This window comes from Desmodus rotundus, chromosome 13 (genome assembly GCF_022682495.2).
Source record: "Desmodus rotundus isolate HL8 chromosome 13, HLdesRot8A.1, whole genome shotgun sequence".
In the NCBI taxonomy this organism is placed as follows: Eukaryota; Metazoa; Chordata; class Mammalia; order Chiroptera; family Phyllostomidae; genus Desmodus; species Desmodus rotundus.
In genome coordinates this window covers 41,599,077-41,623,845 of record NC_071399.1, presented here as the reverse complement: position 1 = coordinate 41,623,845, position 24,769 = coordinate 41,599,077, and the positions used below count along the sequence as shown (strand labels likewise).

Sequence of the window (24,769 nt, the reverse complement as noted above, 5' to 3'; positions counted from 1 at the left end):
AAAAAGTTTGCTAAACCCCTGGTTTAGACTAACAATATTAGAATTATTTTTTGAGGTCAATAAAATATTGTAGTGACATGAATAAAATGTTATATGTATGAAGGGGTACTGAGCAGCATTTTATACTTTTCTGTTACTATGCTAATACAAGCCATTACTCTCCTGTGACTATTTAAATGTAATTAAAGTTAAATTTTAATTAATTATTTTACATTTTACAGTATTTATTTGAAAAAAAATCACCATGTAAGTAGACCTGCACAGTTTAAACTCATGATGTTCCAGCATTGGCTCTATTGTGTCTCTCTCTTTTTTGGTTATATAGCATCATGCTGTTTATTTTTTTTTCCATTTTTTTATTACATGTTTTTTTCCATTACCATTTATTCCTCTTATACCATTCCTCCCCCAAGCAATCACTACACTGTTGTCCATGTCCATGATTCCTTTTTTTTGCTCAAACCCTCCACCCCCTAACTTACCCTCACACCCCTGAGCCATCATTCTGCTCTCTGTCTATGAGTCTGTATATATTTTGCTTGTAAGTTCCGTTTATTCATTAGATTCCACATACAAGTGAAATCATATGGTATATGTCTTTCTCTGACTGGCTTATTTCACTTAGCATGATGTTCTTCAGGTCCATACATACTGATGCAAAGGATAAAATTGTTTTCTTTTTTGATGGCTGAGTAGTATTACATTGTATAAATGTCCCACAGTTGTTTTATCCACTCATCTACTGATGGACACCGGGGCTGCTTCCAAATCTTGGCTAATGTAAGTAATGCTGCAGTGAATATAGGAGTGCTTATGTTCTTTCAAGTTAGTGTTTTGGGTTCCTTCAGTTATCGTCCCAGAAATGGGATCACTGGGTCAACAGGCAGATCCGTTTTTAATTTTTTGAGGTATCTCCATACTGCTTCCCACAGTGGCTACACCAATCTGCATTTCCAACAACAGTGCAGAAGGGTTCCCCTTTCTCCACGTCCTCACCAGCACTTGTTTGTTGATTTATTGATGATAGCCGTTCTGACATGTGTGAGGTGATATCTCATTGTAGTTTTAATTTGCATTTCTCTGATGATTAGTTATGTTGAGCATCTTTTCATATGTATGTTGCCCATCTGTATGTCCTCTATGGAGAAATGTTTATTCAAGTCCTTTGCCCATTGCTGATTTTTTACTTGGGTTGTGTTTTTGGTGGGATTTTTGAGGGGGGGATGTTGAGTTTTGTAAGTTCTTTATAAACGTTGGATATTAACTCCTTATAAGATGTATTGGTGACCATGTTCTCCCATTATGTGGGTTGTCTTTTTATTTTGTTGATGTTTTCCTTTATCGTGCAAAAACTTTTTGGTTTGATGTAGTCCCATTTGTTTACTTTTTCTTTTATTTTCCTTGCTTGAGGAGAGATTTCTGATAAAATATTGCTATAAGCATTGTCTGAGATTTTGCTGCCTGTTTTCTTCTTCCCGGGGTGCTCTGCCTGCAGAGCTCCCACACTGCTACAGATAAGAATAAGTCTACCAAGATATGATCTGTTTGGGAAGGAAAGGCTGACCAGTTTCTCAGAGGAAAAAGGCCTCGAGCCTGTTTCTCAATGGGCTTTTGTTGGGTTTAGTTTGCATAGGAATATAGGGCATATATGTAAAGCTTATCAATTATTGTCAGGCAATAATGATCAAGGAATAGATAACATTCAAAGAACTATAAGGGCTTATTCTGAGTCAGGGTCAGATAGATAGAGTGATGCCAAAGGGCTATAAAACTGGGGAACAAACTCCTTTTGTGCTTGGACCCTTGACATTTAAATTGAGGACATTCTTAGCAAAGCAGGTTTCACAGGATTTTATGCATTCTTTCTTAGGCCTGATTCCCCCTGCCCCCCCCCCCCCGCCCTGCCCCCAGCCAGGAACCACCCATTCTGGCACAGGGCTACACCCCCCTTCAGTATTGTTTTAGGCTTAAGTCGTGGGGGGGGGGGCGGCGGGGAAGTTAGGCAGCCCAGAGATTAGGAGACTTCTTGCAGATAGAATGAGGACTCAGGCTATGATAAAGCCAAGGGGTGAGGGTCTTTTGTCCCTCCTCCATAATCCCCTAAGTCCTTCCCTGATGGCCCCTTCATGACTGTTCCTGTCTTAGGTTGTTCCTTCCTTGAGGAATCTTAACTGCCATTGGCTAACCAGCCATCCTCCAGGGGCCAAGCAGGGTGAAGTAAAGGGGACAGAGGCTGTGCTCCTACTGGGAGGATAAGTTTTGTCTCCTTAGTGGCTTATGGTCCCAAGGTCTTTTTACTCACCTTTAGCCATGGGGGGTTACACTTCTGAAACCATGCAGGGCAGTTCCCAACATTCCTCTATGATTTTTATGGTTTCAGGTCTGACATTTAAGTCTTTGATCCATTTTGAGTTTATTCTTGTGTGTGGTGTAAGAAAGTTTCATTTTTATGCATGTATCTGTCCAGTATTCCCAATAGCATTTATTGTATAAACTGTCTTTAGTGAATTTTATGTGCGTGCTTCCTCTGTCAAATATTAGTTGACTATAAATGTGTGGGTTTATTTCTGGGCTCTCTATTCTGTTCCATTGATCTATGTGTCTGTTTTTATGCCAATACCATGCTGTTCTGATTACTGTGACCTTAGAGTATAGTTCCATATTAGGTACCATGATTCTTCCAACTTTGTTTTTCTTTCTCCGGATTGCTGTTGCCTTTTGTGGTTCCATATAAATTTTTGAAATATTTGTCCTAGTTCTGTGAAATATACCATCAGAATCTTGATACCAATTGTGTTGAATCTATAGATTGCTTCAAGTAGTATGGGCATTTAAATGATGTTAATTCTTCCTTTCATTAACATGGTTAACAAGCATGGTAAGTGCTTTCACTTACTGGATCTTCTTCACTTTCTTTCTTCACTGTCTCATAATTTTCCCAGTACGGGTCTTTTACATCCTTGGTTAGGTTTATTCCTAGGTATTTTATTCTTTTTGAAGCAATTGTGAATGGGATTGTTCTCTTAATTTCCCTTTCTGTTAGGGAAATTGTGTTGGCATATAAAAATGCAGCTGATTTCTGGATATTAATTTTGTATCCTGTTTCTTCGCTGAATTTACTTACCAGTCCTAGTAGTTTCTTGGTGGAATCTTTGGTGTTCTCTCTGTATAGTATCATGTCATCTGCAAATAAAGACAGTTTTACTTCTTCCTTTCCAGTTTGGATGCCTTTTATTTCTTCTTCTTGTGTCATTACTGTGGCTAGGACTTGCAGTACTATGTTGAATAAGAGGGGTGAAAGCTGACATCCCTGACTTGTTCTTGATCTTAAGGGGAACGCTTATAGGTTTTGCCCATTGAATGTGATGGTGGTATTGGGTTTGTCATATATGGCCTTTGTTATGTTCAGGTATGTTCCCTCTATTCCCACTTTGCTGAGAGTTTCTATCATAAATGGGTGCTGGATTTTATTAAGTGCTTTTTCTGCATCTATTGATATGGTCATGTGGTTTTTATCCTTTATTTTGTTTATGTGGTGAAAACATTTATTGATTTGCGAATGTTGTACCAACCTTGCATTCCCGGAATAAATCCCGTTTGATCACAGTGTATGATCTTTTGATGCATTGCTGTATTTGGTTTGCTAATATTTTGTTGAGGATTTTAGCGTCTATGTTCATCAGGGATATTGCCTATAATTTTCTTTTTTTTTATAATGCCTTTATCTGGCTTTGGAATTAGGATAAAGCAGGCCTCATAAAGTGAGCTTGGGAGCCTTCCCTCCTCTTGAATTTTTTGAAATAATTTGTGAAGCTGAGTTGTTGGTTCTTCCCAGCATGTTTGGTAAAATTTCCCTGTGACGCCATCCGGTCAGGGCTTTTGTTTGTTGGGAGTTTTTGATTACTGCTTCCATGTCACTAGGTGTAATCTGTCTATTCAGACTCTCTGATTCTTCCTGATTTAGTTTTGGAAGATTGTATGTTTGGAATTTATCCATTTCTTCCAGATTGTCCAGTTTATTGGCATATAGTTGTTCATAATATTTTCTTACAATCCTTTATATTTCTTTGGTGTCAGTTGTTATTTCTCCTCTTTCATTTCTGATTTTATTTGGGTACTCTCTGTTTTTCTTGGTGAATCTGGTCAGAGGTCTGTCGATCCCATTTATCTTTTCAGAGGACCAGCTCTTGGATTCATTGATCTTTTGTGGGTGTATTTCATTTATTTCTGCTCTAATGTTTATTATTTCATTTTTGCGCACTTTGGGCTTTGTTTGTTGTTCTTTTTCCAGTTCCTTTAAGTATAAACTTAGATTGTTTATTTGAGCTTTTTCTTGTTTTTTGAGATAAGCCTGTAATGTTAATAGTTTCCCTTTTAGGCTTGTTTTCCCTGTGTCCCACAGATTTGTGCATTCTCATTTTCATTTGTTTCAAGGTATCTTTTGACTTCTTCCTTGATCTCGTTGTTGACCCATTCATTGTTTAATAACATGTTATTTAACTTCCATGTCTTTGTATGTTTTTCATATGATTGATTTCTAGTTTCATAGCATTGTGGTCAGAGAAGGTGCTTGATATGATTTCAGTCGTCTTAGGTTTATTGAGACTTGTTTTGTATCCTAACATGTGGTCTGTCCTAGAAAACGTTGCATCTGCACTTGAAAAGAATGTATATTCTGCTATTTTGGGATGAGATGCTCTGAAGATAATCAATTAAACTCATTTGATCTGGTGTGACATTTAACGTCACTGTCACCTTGTTGATTTTCTGTCTGGAATATTGATCCATTGAAGTTAATGGGTGTTAAAATCCCAGACTGTGACTGTATTTCTGTCGCTCTCTCCCTGTATGTGCATCAAGATTTGCTTTACATAACTTCTCCTTTGTTGGGTATGTAAATGTTTACTGTGATTATATCCTCTTATTGGATTATTCCCTTAGTCACTATGTAGTGTCCTTCTTTGCCTTGGTTTTAAAGTCTATTTTGTAGGATATAACTATTGCTACTCCAGATTTTTTTTTCTTTCCATTTGCATGAAATATCTTTTTCCATCCTTTTACTTTTAGTTGTTGTGTATCTTGCAATCGAGGTGGGACTCTTGGAGGCAGCATGTATATGGGTCTTGTTTTCTTATCCATTCAGCCCCCCCTGTCTTTTGGTTGGAACATTTAAGCCATTTACATATTGCTAGATACATATTTAGTGCCTTTTTATTTTTAGAGTATTTTCCTCTCTCTTTTTTTTTCCTCTCTTCTTTAAGCAATCCCTTTGACATTTGTGGCAATACACATTTGGTGGTAACAAATTCCTTTCTTTTTTTTTTGCCTGGGATGCTCGTTATTTCTCTTTCAATCTTAAAATGATAGCCTTGATGGGTGAAGTAGCCTTGGTTGTAGGTGCTTGCTTTCCATCACCTTGAGTATTTCGCACCACTCCCTTCTGGCCTGTAATGTTTCTGTTGAGAAATCAGAATACAGTCTAATTGTTGCTCCCTTGTATGTAACTACCTCCTTTTCTCTTGAATCTTTTAGGATTCTCTCTTTGTCTTTAAGCCTTTCATTTTAATTATGATGTGTCTAGGTGTAGTCAGGCATCTCTGGGTCCAAATTGTTTGGAACTATTTTTTTTTTTAATTGGTTATGCTATTACAGTTGTCCCATTTCCGCCCCTTCACTCAACTCCATCCTGCCCACCCCCTCCCTCCCACACTCCCCCCCTATAGTTCATGTCCATGGGTCATACTTATAAGTTCTTTGGCTTCTACATTTCCTACACTATTCTTACCCTCCCCCTGTCTATTTTCCACCTATCATCTATGCTACTTATTCTCTGTACCTTTCCCCCCCTCTCCCCCTCCCACTCCCCTATTGACAACCCTCCATGTGATCTCCATCTCTATGGTTCTGTTCCTGTTCTAGTTGTTTGCCTAGTTTGCTCTTGTTTTTGTTTTAGGTGTGGTGGTTAATAACTGAGTTTGCTGTCATTTTCACTGTTCATATTTTTTATCTTCTTTTTCTTAGATAAGTCCCTTTAACATTTCATATAATAAGGGCTTGGTAATGATGAACTTCTTTAACTTGACCTTATCTGAGAAGCACTTTATCTTCCCTTTCATTCTGAATGATAGCTTTGCTGGATACAGTAATCTTGGATGTAGGCCCTTGCCTTTCATGACTTGAAATACTTCTTGCCAGTCCCTTCTTGCCTGTAAGGTCTCTTTGGAGAAATCAGCTGACAGTCTTATACAATCTTCTTTATAGGTAGCTTTCTCCTTTTCTCTTGCTGCTTCTAAGATTCTCTCCTTCTGTTTCATCTTGGGTAATGTAATGATGATGTGCCTTGGTGTGTTCCTCCTTGGGTCCAGCTTCTTTGGGACTCTCTGAGCTTCCTGGACTTCCTGGAAGTCTATTTCCTTTGCCAGACTGAGGAAGTTCTCCTTCATTATTTGTTCAAATAAGTTTTCATTTTTTTGTTCTTCCTCTTCTCCTTCTGGCACCCCTATAATTCGGATGTTGGAACGTTTCAAGATGTCCTGGAGGTTCCTAAGCCTCTCCTCATTTTTCCGAATTCTTGTTTCTTCATTCTTTTCTGGTTGGATGTTTCTTTCTTCCTTCTGGTCCACACCATTGATTTGAGTCCCAGTTTCCTTTGCATCACTATTGATTCCCTGTACATTTTCCTTTGTTTCTCTTAGCACAGGCTTTATTTTTTCATCTACTTTTCGAACAAATTCAACCAATTCTGTGAGCGTCTTAATAACCAGTGTTTTGAACTGTGCACCGATAGGTTGGCTATCTCTTCCTCGCTTAGTTGTATTTTTTCTGGAGCTTTGAAGAGTTCTGTCATTTGGGCCTTTTTTTTTTTTTTTTTTGTCTTGGCGCGTCTGTTACTTAAAGGGGCGGAGCCTTAGGTGTCCCTGGGGCGGGGTAACACTGGTGGCAGCGCTGTGACGCTGTACGTGGGGGAGGGGCCGAGAGGGAGCAATGGCGCCCGCTCCACTCTCCACCAGATTTCAATTTTTCACTCTGCTACTCACAATCAAATTGGGCCCCTCTGGTGCTGGTTCCTGAGTGGGTGGGCTTGTGCATACCCTAGGCCCCTGTGGGTCTCTCCAACGACCTCTCCTGTGAGGCTGGGAGTCTCTCCTGCTGCCACCCCAACCCCCAGGGGCTCGTTCAATCAGAGGTTTGAGGCTTTATTTCCCCACGCTGGAGCCCTGGGTTATGCGGTCTGCTTCGCTCCCCGCCGTTCGTCCTGGTTTATCTGTGCGAGTGTGGCGTTGCAGGGTACTACCCGCCGCTCTACCTTCCCCGTTCTCCGCCACTCTGAGTCCGGCCCTCTTGGTTTCTCTGTGTGCGAATGTGGGGGCCACAGGGTCTGCTAGTGGTCAGACTGCCTGACCCATTCATCCCACACTGCCAGTCTTGGTACCCCAACGGCATTGTGAGTCCTCTCCGCCCGGCTGCCCATCTCCGCGCCTCCTACCGGTCTGGATGAATGTTTATTTTTTATCTACTTGGTGTCAGACTTCCTTGCCGTTCGATTTTCTGTCCTGGTTGTGCGAGGAGGCGCAGTGTGTCTACCTATGCCGCCATCTTGGTTCTCCCCCTGTTTGGAACTCTTCTGAGCTTCCTGGATATGTGTGTCTTTTTCTTTTAACAGAAAGTTTTTGGTTGTTGTTTCATTCAAAAAGGTTCTCAATTCCTTGTACTCTCTCTTTTCTTTTTGGTCTTCCCATGATACAGATGTTGTTATGCTTCATTTTGTCCCCAAGATTTCTTAAACTCTCCTTATTCTTTTTAATTTCTATTGTTGTTGTTACTGCTTGGGTATTTTTTTCTATGTTGTCTTCCAAATCACTGATTCAATCCTCTGTGCCATCTAACCTACTATTTATTCCCTCCTGTGTATTGTTTATTCCAGTGTATTGTTTATTTCAGATATTGAGTTCGTTATTTCTGACTGGTTCTTTGTAATGGTTTCTTTGTCTTTTTTCATGCTGTTGAGTGGTGTTTTAATTATTACTCTAAACTCTCTGATAGATTTCTTCCTTCCATTTTATCTTAAGCTTTCCTTCTGGAGAATTCTCTCGTTCTTTCATTTGGGGCCTGTTTCTTTGTCTTCCCAATTTGGCTGCTGCTTTGTGTTTGTTTCTATGTGTTAGGTAGATCTTAAAGACTCTGGTATAGGCCTATGTTACACGCTGCCTGTGACTGGCCCAGAGCAACCTATTTGGAGCTATCAGTGATCCACAGTTTGTGGCTCCCTTTGCTGAGCTTGGGTGTGTGCAGGAAGAACCAGGCTGTGCACCACGACTGGCTTTAACCAGCACTGGGCCTGGATAGGGTCAGCTAAAGTCTCAGTTTTCAGAGATCCACCTCTGTCTATAGACTTTCTGTTAGGCTTAAAGAGTGAAAGTCTTTCCACTGTACTCCTCAGCAGCAAGGCTTAAAGTACCACAGGGTGGGGCAGAGTAATTCCTGAGGCAGGACTATTGCTTCACCTATGGCTGATGCCACTTGGAGGAGTGGTCTGCCTGGAAAAGATGACTCCTGCAGTATGGGGAATGGCCCAGCACAGGGATCCTGGATCTTGGATCCTGGTGGCTGTACCTTTAGTTCTCTCCCCAGAGCCACAGAATATATTTGTATTCAGGCATATTGTAATGCTTATCTTTTTAGCTAAAGTGGCCAATGATATAGTCTTGAGTATTTCATGCAAAGAGACACATTTTCTTTGTGTGTTTGAGGTAGTGTTGCCATTGAGTTGTCATTTCATTTGAGTAGAATTTTAGGGGTTACAGATGATACTGTTTTCAGCTCTACATATAAAGGCTAATGTCTTGAATTCCATCTTACAACATGAATATTGAATAAGCATTTTATGGCATAATCAGTGGTGTCCAACCTTTTGGTATCTCTGGGCCACACTAGAAGAAGAGTTGCCTTGGGCCACACATTAAATACATTGTGACATGTAATCACACAAAGAAAAATCTTCTAATGTTATAAGTAAACTTAAGATTTTGTCTTGGGCCACATTCCTAGCCATCTTGGGCTGCATGTGGCCCACAGGGCACAGGTTGGACACCTGTGGGCCATAAGCAGTATAGTTTGGGCATTCCCAATTGTGAATATTATAAAATATATTTGGTTTTATTTATTATTAATAAAGTACTTTGGAAGTGTTAGCTCATCAATACCCCAATGAAGTAAATACTGTTATCCCCATTTTGCTGATAAGGAAATTGAAGCACCCATAAGGAAGCTGAAATTGTTACATAACTTGACCAAAGTCACATGAGTGGTAAGTGGTAGAACTGGAATTTGAACCCAGGCAAACTGGCCCCAGAGTCTGTTATTTTGCCTGTTATGTTTTGCTGCTTTTCCCATGACACTGTATTATTTGTTTTTTGTGTAATACATTAAACATCTTGTCTTGCTTTAGAATGTTAACAAGTATAAGAGGACGGCTGACAACACTAGTGAATGAAATCAAAATGACAAATGTGGCTCTATACTGTTCCAGGGAGCCTCATGATCAATCACAGACTCCAGAAGCAGCCATAGCGGGCTAACTCTATAAAAATAACTTGTCCCAAATAAGCAGCTCATTTTTAGTTAGCACACAAATTATTTACTGTGCTCTTCAAGTAAAGAACTCTGTCATGAATAACAGCGAGGCCCTAGTGAGAGAGTGGATATGTGTTTTGAGTTCTGTGGAGAAAAAGAACCTGAAACATACCCTGGAGAAATTTTGGGAGCTTCAGTGGGAAGGTGTAGTTTTAAATTAGCCCATATTTCCTAGGAAGCTGATACAGCTTTTTTTCCCCTTCCCCATTGCTGAACTTGATCTTGTAAATTTCTCTGCTGTTATTACCATGATCAGCATTCTCAAATTGATCAAAGCAGCCCTCCAAAGTTAGCTCATGTTGTCATTGTCTATTTCCTGTCTGCTTAAGAGTACACAAGTGCATGGGATCGTATTTCTAGTATAGTTAATACAGAAAGTGCTTACCCACTTGGAAGCATGTCTTCATTACAATGAAAATGTTTTTAAAAATCGTTTTAAAAGTAAATACTGTTTTTGTGCTTCAGAATGAAATACTGTGTTTGAAAACCAGGTTTTTATAAACATATATTGATGTGGTAAATGATTTAGTTAAAATATTTAATTTTTTAGAAATGTTAGAACTTAAAAAGCATTTGGAAAATATTGGAGACATTTGCACCTCTAATAATTCAGCTTTGGTGTAATTTGAATGCATTTAATCCCACTTGGTGAGTGGTTTTATAAGAGAATTGTTTAAACTGGGTTGGATATCATAAAATTTCACATTTCAAACATGTCAAAATCTTTTTAAATCCCAAGCAGACTTAAGTTTTGATCTTCAGTTGTTTATATTCTGATTCTGTGTTTCCTTATTTTCAGGCTGAAATAGAGCTATTCGTGAACAGGCTTGACTCAGTGGAATCAGTTCTTCCTTATGAATATACAGCGTAAGTTTTTCAGCTTGGCTTTTATAAAATATTTTATGTGACTCTTCAGAATTTTGTACATTGAGAACTTTATATGTCCCACAGTTATGAATAAATACATGTGTTTTTAAAAATGTGTGGCTCAGTGGATTGAGCATCAGCCTGCAATCTGAAAGGTTGCCATGTCGATTCCTGTCAGGGTCCGTGCTTGGGTTGTAGGCCAGGTCCCTGGTTGCGGGGGTGTGTGAGGCAACTGATTGATGTTTCTCTTGCACATCCATGCACATCAGTGTTTCTCTCCCTCTCCTTCCCTTCCCCTCTCAAAATAAGTAAATAAAATTTATTTTTATGAATAAACATCAATGTTGATGTAAACTTTAGAATAAAATAAAATGTTCAGGGCCTGAAAAAAAAACATTTTAAAATGGGCATTCTTTAGTACTGTAATGTAAAGTGTGATCTTTTTATGTCTCTTTGCAATACAATAGAAGCATGAACTAAAAACAGTGGATTTCCTTTTTCATCTGTATAAAAAAATATTTTGTTTTCTTTAAATTTTAAAATAATAAAAGCCCACACATTTTTAAAACAAAATCCTTATGTGCCACATAATTGGTGCCCAGAAATAATTACTTTAATGTCTGCTCCTACATTTTTATCTGCATAGTCTAATGTATATAATCCCATTTATTTATACACTTTAAGTGAAAAAGATTCATACTATCATATTTGATTTGCATCTTGGTTTTCTCACTGAATCTGTTGCATCTTTTCATGTTATACACAACTACCTGAATATTTTTAGTAGCTGTTTTTTATTCCTTTGTGGAGATTGTATGTAGTCCGTGTATCATTTATTTTACTAATTCTCTATTTCTGAAGATTTGATTATTTCCAGTTTTTTATGTTATAAAAATGTTGCATGAATATACTTTATTCACTTGATTGTTGTATACCATACGGTGTGTAAAACATAGTTCTTAAATTTTTGCTGGCTTCTAAATTTCTCTGGTATCTAAGAGTTTAGGAAATAAATATTTGTTTACTATAGGAAAAAAGTACACAAAAAAGTAAGACTATCCTAATAAGATTTACATGCTTAAATTTGTATGAGAAGAGAGTACAAATTCATGAATAGATGAACCATAATTTATATTAAACTATTGGAGACTTGAATGCTTTTCTTGGTTTTTCTTTGTTTTACTATGTAAATAAACACTTCTCCTTAAATCTTTGTGGATATTCCTGGGAAAACTCAATGGATCACTCATATCAAGTATAGATGGAGAGTCTTCATTTGGGACCTTCCTAGTCCCAGCTTTTTATCATCTTCCTCTTAAGAATCTAACTAATCTGTAGCAATCACAATGCTGGTCTGAAGTAATCCCATACTATTCCAGAGTGAACACAGAACTGCCTGTTAGTTTTTTAATAGCAGAGCTAAAAATAGGCTGTAATGTTTGAATAAAACTGTATTAAAATCTGGTTAGTAATACAAAGGAATTAACACAGAGAGAAGCTTAAGGTTGACTGGTGATGACTTTTCCACCACTCCATTCCCAGGTCTGTATAGCCATGCTTCTCACATTAGGATGTGTTGTCAGTGTATCTGCATGAGGCAGAAACCCATGGAAAATTGACACATATTTATTAAGTAAAGATTTGGGTTAGAAAGTTATGACAAAAGGAGATAAGTTATGTAAAATTCACTTGAAGAATAAGGATGTAAATCCTTTTATCATTGGAATGGACAAAAATAAATTGTAATGTATCATTTTTTAAAATTCTGTAATTTACATCTCAATAAAAGTGTTGTTCAGAATCAAAGCATTCTAAAGTATAATTTGCAGATGTTTTGGGGGTTTTTTGTTTTGGGTTGATTTGGTACATGGAACTTGGAGTATGAATATATTTCTTATTCATCTGTTGAAGGTACTGTAATGATCAGTACCTAATCTGCCATCAGGATTGCCTGGGAGTTTATTAATTGTTTCCTTTTATCTTTAAAAACTTAAATATCTTTTTCCTCAGGTTTGACTTTTGCCAAGCATCTGAAGGAAAACGCCCATCTGAAAATCTTGGTCAGGTATTATTTGGGGAAAGAATCGAACCTTCACCATATAAGGTTTGTATTTACTGTTATATGTTACTTAATTGCATTTTTTTTACCTTACAGAAAATCCATAGATAACTTGGCTCTCATAGCTAAAGAGGAATTCATTTTTCTTTTGCATCTTGGAATAGTTTCTTAAAGTCATAGTTTAGAAGGATTCCTTCTCTTCTCACGATATGCCATGATAAGTTTGTCTTAACAAACACTCATACAACCAGTATTATAAATGATAAGGTGATAGCCTACAGGATAGTGCTCAGAGCCCCCTGCCTTGCCTTACAGATCCCAGCCTGTAGTCATGAAAAGTTGCCCCAGCTGCTCCATATCTCCTTCCCTTCTTTGTGTGTGGTGTCCATAGACTCTCTGTGTTAGCAAATACAGCACTACTTTGACTCCTTCATTGGATTCTTGGGATTTTGACCATTGAAAGTATATTTGGAACATCTTTGACATACTTTTAGGACATCAGTTAAACTAATCTAAGCTAAATTATTCTATCCTTTAAATCTATAATAGTATCTTTTAAGCATATTACCTTCTGCATTGCACATTCCCGGGCTCATTTTATATCTGTTCTGCTGCTACACAAAGAATAATGGTCTCTCTCTTTTAGAAAAATTAAGCTGGTTTACAATAATACTGTATCACCATATAAAAAAATAAATATTACACTTTCCCCAGTTTCACATCAGTTTCTCAGTTATTCTTTCCTGACATTCTCCATACACTTAAAAGCTTATATAAATAAAATGAGAGATGTTCTACACAGTGCATTTTTCCTTTAATTCTCTACATTGGGCATCTGTTCAAATGTGTACTCCTTTTAATGGCTTGACCCCAGGTTTTATTTACCAGTCTGACAGCTTCCTCTCTTTGCTTCATATTCTTCCCTTCTATGGCTTAGACCCCATGGTTAGCTGCCTTCCCTACTTTCTCACTAAGCACCCTCATCTGTTTTTCTTGGCACCTGATTACTGTGAGCATCTGTCTAGCAAATCCCCAAGTCTAGATTAGTCCCGTTGGCCCTCTTAACTCCCTCTAGCACTATACCTACATCTGAAGCTCTGGGAGAAAAGACCCATAATTGTGAATATTTATTTAACCCATGCAAGTTTATAGTTTTAAGCTATAAGTATATCCTCTTAAAATATTCTAACTTGAGATTTTCTACCCTAAAGCTGATAGTAATTTTTTAAATTTTATAAAGACAACAGATTTGAAGGCCTAATGGGATGAAGTCCCCGGGAAAGATGGAACTCAAAGTATGTGCACATAGGTAGTATTGAGTAGGGCAAGCATATTCATTGTGTAACATCTCCCTCATACGATATTTTCAAAGATTACTTTAGAACTCATTGCATTCTCTTTCATAGAAGAGGGTGAATTTCAGGCATATTTATTAAGTAGTACAGTTAACTTAAAAATACTCCTATGGTCCCTCAGCCCTCTCTTTCTGTTTATCTCTTGGCCTTGAGAAATGATGGAAAGGAGAAAGAACATTAATAACACCTTCAATGAATTTGGGTGACAGCAGGTCTCTAGTAGTAAACAGCCCTTAACAGCAGTCAACATGGAAGACCAGCAAAATATTCAAACCCATGGAGAAATTTTGTCCCTTTGGGAAAGACTTTAAAAACAAATTACTTCCTTAGTGGCATCCCATTCAGGATACATTCATTTATGTGTAAAGACCATGTTTTGTTCATGCAAAAGACTCCTTTGGGCCTAGTGCTTTTTAGATTTAGTTTTGTCCTAGAAGTTGAGGTAAAGTAGATTAGGAGAAGTATTTTAAAATGGAGAAAGATATCCACCTAACATTTTCCTTGAGTTTTGTAGAATTTTTTAGAATCAAGATTGTGCTAAAACAAATTCTTTAAGCCTTATCTTTAAAGAGACAGAGCAGGCATTTCTTAAGACTAAGGCAGAGGTAAATCGAAACACGGGGCTAAGAGATCAGATTTTTTCCCAAGCCAGCCATAAATTTATTGACTTATATTTTTCAGTGTTGATTCAATATTAATTTTAGTATTGTTTATTAATTATATTTATATGACTACAGTTGTCCCAATTTTGCCCCTTTGTCCCCTTCTACCCGGCCCACCCCCACTCCCTCAGACAGTCCACACACTGTTGTCCGTATATAGATTTTTGGCTACTATGTTCCCTATGCTGTACTTTACATCACCATAACTACCAATTTGTACTTAATCCCTTCACCTTTTTCACCCATGGCCCCAACTATCTTCCTGTCTGTCAACCATCAAAACGTATTCTATATCTCTGATTCTGTCTCTGTGTTGCTTGTTTATTTATTTTGTTTTTAGATTCAATTGTTGATAGATATGTGTTTATTGCCATTTTATTGTTCATATTTTTTATCTTCTTTTTCTTAAAGAAGACCCTTTAACATTTCATATAATACTGGTTTGGTGCTTATGAACTCCTTTAGCTTTTTTTTTTTCTGGGAAGCTCTTTGTCCTTCAATTCTAAATGATGGCTTTGCTGGGTAGAGTTATCTTGGTTGTAGGTCCTTGCTTTTCATCACTTGGAACATATCTTGCCAGTCCCTTCTAACCTACAGAGTTTCTGTTGAGAAATCAGCTGACAGTCTTAAGGGAGTTCCTTTGTAGGTAACTTAAGTGCTCTTCTTTTGCTGCTTTTAACATTCTCTCTTTGTCTTCCCTAACTTGGTGAAGGAAATAGACATATAAGCCCAGGAAGCTCAGAGAGTCCCAAACAAGATGAATCCAAAGAGGCTCACACCAAGACATCATAATTAAAATGCCAAAGGTTAAAGACAAGTGGTAATGATTCTTTCGTCCTTTATTTTCAAAGAATTTTGCCTTATTTTAGATCTACAGTAAAAGCAATGGTAACAACAAGCAACAAAGCAAAACCCCAAATCTGCTTTGCCATCTTTTATCTATGAGTTCAGAGAAGGTCAGAAAACAACAGTGTAAGACATTGAATGTGGTATGTGAAGCTAGAGCCGCATTTCATAGGATCATAAACTCTCAAATCTAACCACTCATATTCACTCATTCACTAGTTGACACATCTGTTGAATGCCTTTCATGTGCCAGGCACTGTGGTAGGTGTGGAATATAGCAGTGAACAAGACAAAAATCTCTGCCCTGGTGGATCTTACATCCCAATGGTGAGAAGGAAACAAAATGATTACTAAAATATATAGTGTATTAATTGCTCATGTAAAAAACTATTGGAAATAAATCAGGAAGGTGGTTGGAGAATTTGTAATTTTAAATAGGCCAGAGAAAGGTTCACTAAGGTGACAGTTGAGCAAAAAACCTGAAGCACGTAAGGGAGTGAGCTATGTGAGTATCTGAGGGGAAGGTGTTCTAGATAAGGAGAGCAGCAAAAGCCAACGTCCCCAGATGTGAGCTTGCCTTGTGTATTCAAGGTACAGGGAAAAGTTGGTGCAACTTGAGCAGGTGAGCAAGATAGAGAATAATAGGAAATGACAGCAAAGAAGTAATAGGACCACCTCGTATAGTGACTCATAGGCCACTGTAAAGACTTTGGCTCTATATCAGAGTGAGATGGTTAGCATTGGAGAGTTTTGAGTCAGCTTAGATTTAACAGGATCACTACAGTGGTTAAGTTGAGAATAGATTGTGGGAGAGAAGAGAAGCCAGGAGACCCCTTAGGAGGCTCTTGCAGTCATTTAGATATGTATGACCTGATAATGGCTCAGCTCATGGATGCAGAGGGGTAGGGGTTGTGAATTCGTCAGAATCTCAGAAACTGGCTATATTTTGAAGGTAAGTCCACCAGAATTTGCTGAGGGATGGGTTGGGGGGGCAGGTGTTGGAGTTTCTGTTTTCTAAGATGGGAAAGCCTGTGGAAAGAGCAGTTGTGAGGGGAAGGGAAAGAGTTTTGAACATAGTAAGTATGAGGTGTATGTACATTAGGCATCAAGTAGGGATGTTGAGTTAACGGTTGAATATATATGTCTGGAGTTTGGAGGAGGGGTTCAGCCTAGTATCAGTGTATAAATGGTATTTAAAACTAGGAATTGATGAGATCCCCAAAAGAGTGAGTATAGATAGTGAAGAGAAGAATTACAAGGACTGAGCCTTGGAGTATTCTGTGTTAATATGTCAGGATGATGAGGATTCAATAAAGAAACTACCTCTTAGGATTGTTGGGAAGATTGCATGAGGTAATAAATGAGTGTTAATTATCATGACTAAATGTCATCTTTGGATTTGTTATTTTCCTTCACAAGTAAACACACAATTGACTTGCCTAAACCCAATGAGCACTGGATTGAGGTGTAAGATATGCCACCTTTGGCATAACTTATAATGTCTGTTTCTGCTTAATTTAAGTTTGACAACTATCCCTCTGTTTCCTTATGATGTATACTGTTGTTTTTTAATTTCCACTCTTTAAAAAGGAACCTGTAGGGTTTATATAAGGTTGAAAATATTAAGTAATTGCACAAAGATTTTGTATTTACAGAACTAGTAATGCAACCAGATTGAAACTCTGGGCTGGTAAGTGGTGGCAGTGGGCCGCACTGGACAAGTTTGTCAGCAGGTGCACAGAAACTAGTGTAGGGATTTTAATAAGTTATGTATAAAAGGATGGACTTAGAAGTGAAACATATGCAGATTGGTTTTTTTACCCCCTGTAATGAAGTTCAAATTTTTTTAATGTAAACAATTATGAACTCTATATAGTTACTTTAGTAAGTTACAGCCTTTAGAATACTAGGAAATAAATTTTTAAAATTAAGACATAAATGGGTCTTGATAAAATAAACCTACATTATATAAATGTTGTGAATATCATTATTTTTACACACATGAAATAAATCCTAGACTCTAAAATTGGATGAATCCTTAGTTTTTAAACTTTGCTTTAAAAAATTAATCAATTTTTGTTTCAACTTCATTAGTAAATAAGATCCCAAAATCAACAAATTATTTCAAATGTGAGGAAAAAAACCCTGCTTATCCTGATTGTAGACATCCAAATTTGGCCTGTAACATGACAGTCCATATTAGTCATTGTTGAATCCCCATTACCTGATGGGAGGGGACACTAAACATACATCCACCTGATGAATATAGGTACATAAACACTTGTCTGCTTATTACTATAATAGAAAGCCTTCAGATCCATAGTTTCTGAAACATTGTCAGGAGACATTACTATGGAGAAACTGATGTTCTATTTTATTCTGCATGTAGGTTTTGTTTGTTTGTCTTCTAGGACTCATTTACATTTAGAAGGTGGGTTGACTGAAATAATCAAAAATAAAAATAAAAACTGTTACTTACCTAAAGGAAGATGATAATTTTTTTTAATTAAAAAATTTTTGTTGAATTTATTGGGGTGATATTGGTTAGATGATAAGGTTTTAGAGAAACAGAGTGACTTTAAATTTGATTGAGCTATGACAAATTTTTAAATGTTGTTATCAATATTAATACACTTAAGTAATTAATGAGACCAGTATTTTAACTCTGGATATTTTTACTTAATTTGCTTTCCCCTTTATTTTAATATAGTTTACATTTAATAAGAAGGAGACCTGTAAACTTGTTTGTACAAAAGTATACCATACAGAGAAAGCTGAAGACAAACAAAAGTTAGAATTCTTGAAAAAAAGCATGCTACTGAATTATCAACATCACTGGTAAGACATGGAGATTTTGGATTTTTGACTTCTTCCTTTTCAAGAAGAAACCATGTTTCACTGAATGTATAAATTACTTCATTGACTCTATAAAGTATAACATATTATAGTTGATTTACTTTTTTGTTATTAGTAGAAACATGAAAGAGTGACTTTTCCTTGAAAGAGGTTGCTGAGGTTGACAGCCTGAAGTATTCTCTCTTAATTGTGCTTAGATTACTTTAATATCTGGTACTTGTCTTGGTACATAGAGCACTTCTTTTTTTCATATATAGTTAACAGGAATATATATATGCTTTGGGGAAAGTACCTGGATCAATCTTCTAGAAAAATATTATTTTATATTTGTACACCATGAGAAAGACCATTAGAAAACCAAATTTAACTTTTGTTTGATGTTCAATAAATAGCACCTACTTCAAATAAAATATTTCTATTTTATGTATCCTGTCTTTTGTTTTATAAACCTGGTATAATATTAACAAGGTTTTTACCAGTTTGTGTCATAATAAAAAGCATTTCTGGTTCCAAAGTAGTATTTACTTACTATACAGTATGCAAACTATCAAAATCCAGCTTTTCAAATACAACAGTTGTTATTCTTCTAGATGTTTGCCAACAGATGTCTCTATTATATGCGGGTTTGTGGTTTACATGTTTTGCCTCTTCTAAAAAAGTATAAGGTGCTGCAGCTGGTGAACAGGATGATTATCTTCATGAACTTCCTCTTGAATGTTTGTCCTATCAGTATCTTGGATTGACTCATTTGCCCACAGTCAGAGAGGTTAGGAACCATAGATCTCAGTTTGGACATGACCAGATCCTGTGGCTCAAATAATATGAGTGGAGTAACTCATCTCCTCTTGCTCCCTCAGTTCTTTTCCCTTCTCCTTTCCATACACATAGATCAAAAAAGTCATAGAGAGGGCCCACCTTCGGTCAGATGTCCATTCATGTACTAGTCTGTGATTTAGGGGGATTCACTCTGATTCCCTGGGTAGTATACACCTGAACCACACAGAAATGAGTTTCTCGTAGGAGAGCTCTGTTAGAAGGAAGGAAACTTGCACATTGTGCTTGTGTCAGATTTTTTCTTATGTGACCCTTAGTGCAAACAGGAACTTGAAAGTCTCCTGTATCTCATTTCTTTGTTTTCTGTTAAGACAAGAGCTTTTTTCCTCTAAGCTACTGTGAGAAAATTACTTAATTGCTGATTTGATTTAACTTGGGATACATTTTATTATTCATAAGTAACTGAAATTTCCCTTTGCTTCAAATCCTTCTTTACATCCTTCAAAATCAAATTTAAGACTTAGTTCTTGCATTTACATATTAGCCCCATTCACTTCCATTTTCTCTAACAGCTGCTCATTTGTTGATCAAATGAAAGAATGACCCTTAAGACCTACAGGTGATTTTTAGCTATCTCTTCTATCTTCTCTTAGAATACTGTTTAGATAGATTCTTGCTCCTAATGTTAATAGAAGCAACTCTTCAGTAACTTCCTCACAGTGGAGTACTTAGAAATATTTTTAACTAATTTATGATGCAGTTAGAATAGGTACTATTTTGATGCCAAGATGCTTAATAACAAGAAAAATGAATAATTTAAAATAGCTTTCAAAGTTAGAAAGCATTAGTACAGTATATTAAACAATTTGATAGGTGTGTCAGTTGCAAACTTAAACTATTCTTCCCAAAATATAAATTGGAAAAATGCTGATGAATAATGATTTTGTAGTTGAATCTAAAAAGTTTATGATTTCAATTTTGAATCCATTAACAAAAAAATCTAAGCCATATCACAAATACACAGTCTGGTAATTCTAGGCAGTGGGCTTTAGTCCTTAAATCAGTTCATTACACACTTTGGAAAATGTTGATTCACTTTGATGAATTTATTTGAACTCTGAGTTGAGTATATTTCTGTCTTTGACTTATTTCAGAAAGTTTTTATTGTGTAACTTGATTTTGAGCATAGATGACAGAGTTGATAGGGATAAATAAGCATTAACGTTTAAAATATGCCTGGGCTGGTGTGGCTCAGTAGATTGAGTGCTGGTCTATGAACCAAAGTGTCTCTGGTTCGATTCCCAGTCTGGGCACATGCCTGCGTTGCAGGCCAGGTCCCCAGTAGGGGATGCTCAAGAGAGGCAACTGCACATTGCTGTTTCTCTCCCACTCTTTCTCCCTCCCTTCTCTCTCTAAAAGCCAATAAATAAAATCTTAAAAGTAAAAATAAAAGACCTTAAAAAGTAGTGTTCTATTATGGAATTTTATTATAAATGCAGCATGTCTTATTAACCTTTGCACTGAGATATGTTGGGGAGAGTATAGTCATTTTCTACCTTAAGAAGTGCAGAAAAATATTAAATAAAAAATAAAAGTCTCCTCTGTTCCTCAGATGGTGCTATTATTATGTATGTTTCCAGGTTTTCTATACATATGCAGGTATATGAAAAGGTGTGTACATTTTTTAAATGTAATCAAAATATTATACACATTATTCTGCAACTTGCTCATTCATTTAAGAAAATATTGGCATTTTTCCATGTAAAACACATCTGTAGATCAGTATCTACCTCATTCTTTTCATGGTTATATAGCATTTCATGGCATGAATGAACCATAATTTTTCCTCCTTTTAACCATACTATCTTTTGAATGATTAAAATGATTGAATATTAGTTAATGTACAAACTTATCGTCATAGAGAATAGAATAGACAATAAAAATTAATAGTTAATTTTTAAAGGTTTTATTTTTTTATCTTTAGAGAGGGGAAGGGAGGGAGAAAAGAGAGGGAGAGAAACATCAGTGTGGTTGCCTTTTGCGCACCCCCTAATGGGGACCTGGCCTGCAACCCAGGCATGTGCCCTGACTGGGAATCAAACTGGCAACCCTTTGGTTCATAGGCCGGTACTCAATCCACTCAGCTACACCAGCCTGATAGTTAATTTTTTTAAATCTAAGTTGATGAATACTTTTAATTCTTATTTGTGACTTTAGAACATAATTTGAGGAACTTCCTGGCTTACTCTGTCAGTAACCTAAGTTACTTCGTGATTTGAGACTGACTAGTGTTATTGATACCAGCATGAGATGCTTATACCAGTCCATAGCCTGTTATGAACCAGGCCTGTTAGGAACCTAAGCTCCCCTGAGCTCCACCTTCTGTTGCCCTGTGGCCCCCTCCCCCCATTCATCCACAGCAGGCGAGGGACAAGCCAGTGAAGCTCACTTGAGCCCACTGTCTTCCACGAAACCAGTCTCTGCTGCTCTGCGTGTTTTCTGATCATATTTCTTGCCTGTGTTTCCAAATCTTTGTGACATTTTATAAAAGTATAAATCTTTGACTAGTTATCAGACCACTTAAATTTTCTTAGTATCATAGAATCACTGGGCTGTAGCTTCTTAGACAGAAAAGAGTCTTTGAAGACTTTTTTTTTTTTAATCCTTATCCAAGGATATGCTTACTGATTTTTTTTTTTTTTTGGAAGAGAATGGGGAAGGGAGGGAGAGAACATCAATTGGTTCCCTCTTGTAAGCTCCTGGCCAGGAACTGAATCTGCCACCTAAGTATGTTCCCTGACCGATAATTGAACCTGTGACCTTTTGGTTTAAAGGCCAACACTCCAACCAACTGAGCCACACTGGCCAGAGCTCTTCAAGGTTTCTAACCTAGTGAATTCCAATTGTGAATCCCACCAAGCTTGCAAAGGGGGATGATGTGCTATTTTTAACAATTCAAAATCCTAACAGATAATGTAAATATACTTAGGTTAAAGCTACATAGAATAACTTATATGCCAATTTTTCTTTACTTTTGGTTGCAATTTTCCAAATGTCTTTTAGCAACATGGGTTATTCTATTCTAATCAGAAATTCTGGGAATTTAATTAATTTATTGGGGAAGTGAGTTATTAATAAATAAAACTTGATTGATAGAAATCTTTTCAAATGGAATCCATGGAGGGTAGAGGGAAATAATGGAAAGGAGTCCTTAATGGTAAAAACCTGGGGCTAGTCATTCAACCTTTTTCTTTTTGAGTCCTCTACTTTTTTTCTCACTATATCAGATTGAAAATATGGTGTTAATATTTTTTGTTTTATAAATTCAAATAACTACTACTCCCTCATTTAGCAAGCAGAGCAGTAATTGAAAATCATGTTCTTTGAACTTTTGTACATTTATTTCTACGGGTTTATTGGTTTGTTTGTTTTTTTTCATTCTTTCTGTTACCAGGAAAAGGTTTATTGTGTCAAGTCATCAAATAAATGATAAATTTAGGATGCTTGCTTTTTAAAAAACCTAAATTGCCATTTAATTTCTCATTATGTAGCTAGCACTATAAATTTTATATAGTACTTTCTCTGATATGATAGCATAAAGATATTATATTTAATATGTTGATAGTATATGTTCATTGATTGAACCTCATCCTCTAAAAAATTAAAGCAATTAACCAATTCTTTAGGCCTGCAGAAAATCTGAATTATTTATATTATAGAACATTGCTTTAATGCTTCTAATATCTTACAGTTTTTTCATGGAAACCACTAACCTGCTGGTTATAATAATAAGCAATTTAATAGTATAGGTGATTCTAACACTAGGTACATTGGGTACTATTAAATAGCATTTAAATGTGACGAGACATGTTTTATTAGGTCATTAATGTTCACCTTGGGGGAATATAAAATCATAATTTTACCTCCTAAGGCATACATTAATTAACAAATAAAACATGCCCTGGAGTGTTGTCTTCTGACTGTAATACAGCTAGTATATATTTAGTAATTTTTTTTTATTTGTATCCTGCAGTGTGCTCTGGTCATAGGGGACCACATGCATGGACTTTATACAGTGCTACAGAACTTTAATTCTTTGCTTTTATCCTTTCTTGTTTAAAAAGTTCTTTTTCACTATAGAATTTGTAAGATTTGTTTCTCTAGTTTTATCGCAGTATTTTTTTTAGATATAAGTTGGATTTACACAATTTTAATAGATAATACTATAATTTTCACTTTTCAGCCTGGCCCTTACATTGGATATTTTCCCATATCCTGCAATTATATTCTCCTTTTTATTGAATTTCCTGAGTAATAAATGACATTTGCTTCTATACTGTTGTATAAATTTTTCTTAAGGTACCAGATATATTGCTTTGCACCTATTTTAGAGCTTTTGAATGTTCTGCTAATGGTAAAATATACTTAGGTGTCTAGATAATGATATTGTTAAATTAGTAATTGCAATAAATTAATTAACTGAACTTTCTTTCCTACATGCATTTATAGTTTCAGCTGTAAAATTTTTTCTTTACTACAGTGTATCAGATATTAGCATAATGCTATTACTTGTGAAATACCACATTTTATTAAAATTCTTTGTAGTTTGACATCTTAAGATATTTATAGACATTTAAATTTTATGAAATGATGACATGTTTGGGCAGTAATTCTTTTTTATTTTTAGTGATTTCTAACTTGATTTTTATTTCTGTGTGTAGGATTGTGGATAATATGCCTGTAACATGGTGTTATGATGTTGAAGACAGTCATAGGTTCTGTAATCCTGGATTTCCTATTGGCTGTTACATTACAGATAAAGGCCGTGCTAAAGATGCCTGTGTTATCAGTGTAAGTTTGTGATAAGCTCTATCCTTCTTTTCAAAATATAGCTTCTTGGTAGAAGGACTCAGTCTTTACCAGACAGAAATTGTTATACTCATCAAATGAATGCAACTCAGATGTTTTGAAAAGTACAACTATGTAGATCTTAACCTAAGATTAACAGTGTACAAATTTAACTCTAGAACAAAAATAATTCAGATTTAATTCAACATTTACTGAGAGTGTCTGATTTATGCTAAGCACTATGCTAAGGGCTGGGACTTTTTATGTTCTGATTCTGTCAAAAGTTAGATTCATAAATCTTATATAAAAATATGTAGATAGTACAGTGCCAAAAATACCTCACTGTAAGTCCATGAAATTGTATTGAAAATTTAAGTCTATAAAATACTGTATTATAGAAGTTTGGTTTTATACTTTTTAAAAAAGGTATCTGTCTTTGAGGCCATTATTTTATACTTTAAAACAGAATAATAAAGTGAAGACGTTAATATAGATAGTAATTAAAATTACTGGGGATTTATATTAAATTAAATTTTGTATAATCAGGTCACCCTGATTTAATCTCTTAATGATAAGACTTGGTAGAACTTAACATGAGATTGATCATGAAATTGGTTGTATTAGTGCTTTTGTGAGAGTTGACCAGGGACACTTGAATAACTTAGGTTATTGGATGCTCGTAATGTAATATTTTAAAATTCATTTTGTTAGTTATATTGTGGTGAAAAGCTAGAAAATATTAGATGTATTCTTTTTAACAAGCATTTAATATGTTTTATGTAAGAATTAAAACATTAAAGAAGTGCAATTTGTATCTCTGCCAATTAGTTTTATTTTATAAAGGGTTTAAGCTTAAAACTTGAATATTT

General features: G+C 36.1%; 1 protein-coding gene across 1 annotated transcript in view; it reads left to right on the top strand.

The window, feature by feature from the left end:
- TM9SF2 (transmembrane 9 superfamily member 2) overlaps positions 1-24,769 on the top strand; it is an 80,528-nt gene that overhangs the window by 15,361 nt on the left and 40,398 nt on the right. Inside the window, exons 2-5 of the mRNA XM_024578943.2 lie at positions 10,433-10,500; positions 12,511-12,604; positions 18,133-18,260; positions 23,774-23,903. Coding sequence (XP_024434711.1) covers positions 10,433-10,500; positions 12,511-12,604; positions 18,133-18,260; positions 23,774-23,903 — 420 coding nt within the window. The remainder of the gene's footprint in view (positions 1-10,432; positions 10,501-12,510; positions 12,605-18,132; positions 18,261-23,773; positions 23,904-24,769) is intronic.